Genomic DNA, 4,935 nt, shown 5'->3' with positions numbered 1-4,935 from the left:
TTCCCTTGTTTTTGAGTGGTATTTCTTTCTCTATCCTTGTTTAAATTTCTATTGCATTCTATCTCACCATATCACATTCTATTCTATGACTCCACTTGGCAAAAAGAAAGAGGATACCAGAGTTCAATAGCTTTACATCACTATCCCGATCATGATTTTTCTACTCGCGGGGGAAACTAAAGGCCCTCCCCCTTTGGAAGTTTGTTATACCCATGGGTATGAGATTCCTTTTCTAGTGGGACAAGAGCAATGTGGCGAGCAAACTTAACATACTTTCCCTCTATAAGATAGAGGTTCCAAGAGAAGAAGCTAAGGGATCAGTACCTTAGTGATTCCAGGCATCAACTATGGAAATTTAAGAGAAACCTTCGTCAATCGATAGACCATTCAAGAAAGAAGAAGAATTTTTTTGGGTTGAACCAACAACCTGATTGTGTTGCTATTATGGTTGCAGATGGACTTGGTGACGATGCCGCATACCAAGAGTGGATCACCCGTAAGGGTTCCTCCTAGGCCTTGCTAGAGCCTGCACGCCCAAGGCGAATTCAGAACCCTAAGGGCATCGGAGGCCTTCTTGGGGGCCAAGGCAAGGGCGACAACAGGGTCGATCGAATCCATCTCCATGTAAACCCTAGTCCTTTGTTGCCGATATAAAGCGAGGGCTAGGATTCTCATTCCGACCTAATCTTAGATAGCAACTCCCGGTAGCAATCACAAACACCATTGTAAACCCCTCACACGAGGTATCTCTCTATCGTGAAATATCAAAGCAAGCAGGATGTCGAGTATTACTCTACGAAGGCTCAAACCTGGGTAAACCTTTCTGTGACCTCTGATCTAAGACTTTCAGCTGTGCTTGGACCCCTACCGAGGGATCTGGCGGTATTTTGCACCATCACTTGGGTATGCCAATATAGTCATATCAGCGCAAATTTCCTTTTTTATTCAAGATATTTAGTTTAATTCTTTGAAAAATTAAAGGACAATTCCCCATAGAGATATGTAGATAAAAGGGATCTTTGGATAATAATGTTGTTCGAACCTAAAGTTTACCTACACACGGATCTAGCATAAAAGCCACAATATTTTATTATGCCACTAAAAGGAAGGGGGATACCGATTTAAGAGTCGTTCACACTTGCAGTTAAAAAAACAGTTACCAATATTTAAGGCAAATACAAAATGATATGCAAAAAAGTTTCATTGAATTTGGATCTATATGAAAAAGGTTACAAGTGTTTGAAAGTGTATGGGATTTTTTGCAAAAATAACAACAATCGGTGGGAACATGTCACGTGGCTCGACTAGGACGACAGATCGACATTCAAATGTTAGCTATTGGATTTGGGATCAACAACTCCTGTTGCGAACCGACTCAGAGTTTAAGCGTATTCTATCAGGGCCATCAATTCTTGATTGAATGGTCCTGGATGTACTAAGTTGTTCCAAATCATTAGAGTTATGTCATTTGCATATTACAAGATGGTATCCCTCTCGGTGTCTTCCGAAGAGTGAGTAGCTAAGTAACAAATGAGGTCCTACCCTAGAGCTCTCTTAATGAAAACCGATAGAGCATCCACAATAAGTTGAACATCAAGGGTGACATGGGGTCTCCCTGCCTAAGTCCCTAGTGAGAGTTAGGACAAGGGACAATTTCATTGTTAACCTTAAACCCAACTTTATCACTAGTTACAATTTTCATAATCTAGTCATTTCACTTTTCACAGAATCCCTTAATTTCAAAGACTTACAAGTGGAAAGGCCATTTGACATTGTCGAAGACTTTCTAGCAAACAATCTTCAAAAGGACTCGTGAGCTTTTTCCGTCTGTGAATATTATTAAGGATCCTGGACTACATGACGGAAAATGCCAAGAAAGATAGAAGAGTAGGCAAGTGACCCGAAAATCAATGTTCAACCAACTTGTTGCGTCATGTTTGTGATTTTTCAGCTTGTTTCATTCTCAATCGAGAGGTTCTTTCCTTCCTTCTTGCTTGCAAACTAGACATAAAGTCAAGTAAAACTCATCTACAATATGTATACTAATGGAACTAAGAAAATATTCTAGTGTCCTTCCTATTTGTGTGAACTCGGTTGTATATTTTAATTTCTGTTATGACATTTTTAAAGGTCTTGAATAGAAATGGACCATAATATTTGTGGAACGTCATGGTGCAATAATAATAATATTTGTGGAGTTCCCTCGGAGTGTTTACCTAGCGAGTGCTCAAATTGCCATGCAATTTCAGATAAAGTTGCCACGGCAACTTCACCATATTTGCTATGATCGAAAGTGAAATGCCATGTAGTGCAAAAAAATGCCTGCGGTTTTTCTGCTATGATCGAAAGTGAAATGCCATGTAGTGCAAAAAAATGCCTGCCGTTTTTCTAAAAAATTGTGACCTGCATGATCTGGATTCAATGGCTATGAGAACGTTTCCTAGGACCTCCTATAGTGGCGGATCCAATGGAGGTTCCGTCCCAGAACTGTCGGATTATTGATGTGACACTCTCACACAGTCCTCTCGGGAGCCTAAAGCATTATTAATGGAGGTTCCATGGGTGCCCAGTGCGCCTTGTACCCCCTCGGAAAGTGCAAATCTTTTTTTTATCTAGTACTCTTAGTCTAATCCTATGTGCATTATTAGTGTAGAATGATAAACTGACATTTTATAATGATTATACCTGACATTTTTGTTGTAAATGAGAAGATTGGCACCTCTTGTGGTCAAGATCTAGGTCCCTCAATTGACCTTCTAACCAGAGGAAGTTCCCGGGCTATCATTAAATCACCCATAAAAAGAGAGTTATTATTAAAAAAAGTCACATACAACCCTAAGGCTGGTTGTAATGAAGAGTATCATATATTGGTATCATGCACATGATACTAGTATATGATACTCCCTCCGTCCTAAAATTATTATCCTAAATTTGTTTAAATACGGATGAAGTACTACCTTCGTAATGCATAATATCATAAGTTAGGTTGTTTTATTAATTGTCATGTATGACATAAAATAGTAGAACATTTAATATGATAAAGTATCATGATATGATATCATCTTTTTTTCCTCATTTAATTATATGCCACTTCATTCAAAAAATTTAATTGACATGTATGATAGCGCTTAGGCTGGTCATAGTGGGGAGTAACTTATACTAGTGTCATGCATATGATACTAGTCTAAATTACTACCTCCATAGTGCAAAGTATCTTAGTAGTAGTGTCATAGATAGTTTCATTTATTGCCTCATAGACTCATTTTACTTCAAAAAACGCTATGCTACATTAACATATTATGTTACTTCAAACACCTCTCTCCTCATTAAATACTTGCCACATTTCGGAGTATGTTAAGTTCCTACCTAAATTACCCCACTATGGCTAGACTTATGATACTTTCGTTACAACCAGCCTGATCTCGCTTCTGCCTCGTATTTCGATGACAAGGCACGGTATTCTTGCTAGCTCCGCGTGAAGGCACGTACCTACCCATGTCACCCGGACGGTCGGTCGGTCGCCACGGTCGTTTTGCGATTGGCCCCTCAGTTCCCCAAACGCTCTCCGCTTCATTCTTCTGATTGATCCCCACATTCCCAACAAGCAAAAGCAACTCGATCTGCAAGACAGCAGCATCTGAGGAAGCAAAGCATCCGATCCAGCCTCCTCCCGGCGCCCCATGGATGAGTAAGTCTTCTGTACCTCCCGCGCTCTCAGATTCACCTCCTCGAATCCGAACCAGATGTTCTTGCATTGGTTGCACCGACCAAGAACTCCATTTTTTGGAAGGGAAGCGCCTGAAGATGCTGTTTTCCTTTTGGTCGTGCTTGCCCCAGATCTGACGAGCGCGGCAACGGCGGCGGGCAGCACCACGGCTACGAGTGGAAGCTGCCGGCGGCGCTGTCGGCGAACACGACGAGCGTGCACGTGACGGCGCTGGACGGGGTGGTCAACGTGAACTCGCTCTTCACGGTGGCCGTCTTCGTGGGCCTCTCCCTCGCGACCCCCGGCGAGCTGCGCAGCCTCGCCGGCGACCCGTCCTGCGACGCCGGGCCCGACGTGGCGCGGTCCCTGCTGGTCCTCGAGGTGGTCGCCTTCTCCTCCTTCCTCTTCTCCAGCCTCGTCGCGCAGGGCCTCAAGCTCGCGATCAACCTCATCAACTCCAAGGACCCCGACGACACGCACGCCCACATCGACGCCCGCCTGCTCCGGCTCGGGATGCTGGCCTCCGCCGTGGGCTCCGTCGTCGGCTGCGTCTTCTTGATGGCGTCCATGGTGATGGTCGTGCAGATCCGGCTGGGCACCCTGGGATGCGCCAGCAACCGGGCGGCTGCCAAGGCCGCCGCGGGGCTCGTCGGGCTCGTCTCCACCGCCCTCGTCGTGTACATCAGCACCGTCTTCTACACTTTCACTCACTGATTGACAGATTGATGCCGCTGATACATCAGGTTCCATGGATCTTGCTTGCGGCTTGCCAGTTGCCACTGTCTCGTTTTTTTTGTTTTTTTTAGCTTTTAGTGGAGTGCCGAGGTGTTTTAGCTGTCTATGTAGTAGTACAATGTATTGTTGCATCGCCGTGCTAATTAGAGCTTTGATCAAACCACGAGAGTTCCCGTTGACTGAATGTTTCAGAGAGCTATGGGGGGCCGATCGTAAAACTTTGAGCAATGAAGTTGATTTTTAAAACTTTATTTTCTGAGAAAATCATTTAAACAACTTTGGGCGATAAAGTTGGCCACTTTTCACAAGAAGTTCCTAAAGCTAACATTTTGGAGAGAGAGAAAGAACAAGATTGCTGACACAAGATTTTGGCTTGCAAGATTCATCCTTAAGATGGCTTCCAACGGAAAAAGATGTTCACCATGAAAATTGTGTGACTCGTCGGGACGAACAATTTTGCCTTTTAGATCATCTCAACTAGAAGTCGTGGGCAA

General features: G+C 43.7%; 1 protein-coding gene across 1 annotated transcript; it reads left to right on the top strand.

Annotated features, from left to right (window-relative positions):
• Window positions 1-3,455: 3,455 nt before the first annotated feature.
• On the top strand, window positions 3,456-4,601 carry LOC125520556. Its single transcript, XM_048685509.1, has 2 exons — window positions 3,456-3,688; window positions 3,838-4,601. Exons 1-2 carry the CDS (start codon window positions 3,681-3,683, stop codon window positions 4,418-4,420), a joined length of 591 nt encoding a protein of 196 aa, XP_048541466.1. The 5' UTR covers window positions 3,456-3,680; the 3' UTR covers window positions 4,421-4,601.
• Window positions 4,602-4,935: the final 334 nt, after the last annotated feature.

Source organism: Triticum urartu, chromosome 7 (genome assembly GCF_003073215.2).
Source record: "Triticum urartu cultivar G1812 chromosome 7, Tu2.1, whole genome shotgun sequence".
NCBI lineage: Eukaryota > Viridiplantae > Streptophyta > Magnoliopsida > Poales > Poaceae > Triticum > Triticum urartu.
Note: the sequence above shows the minus strand (reverse complement) of the source record. Positions and strands in the feature narration are given on the sequence as shown.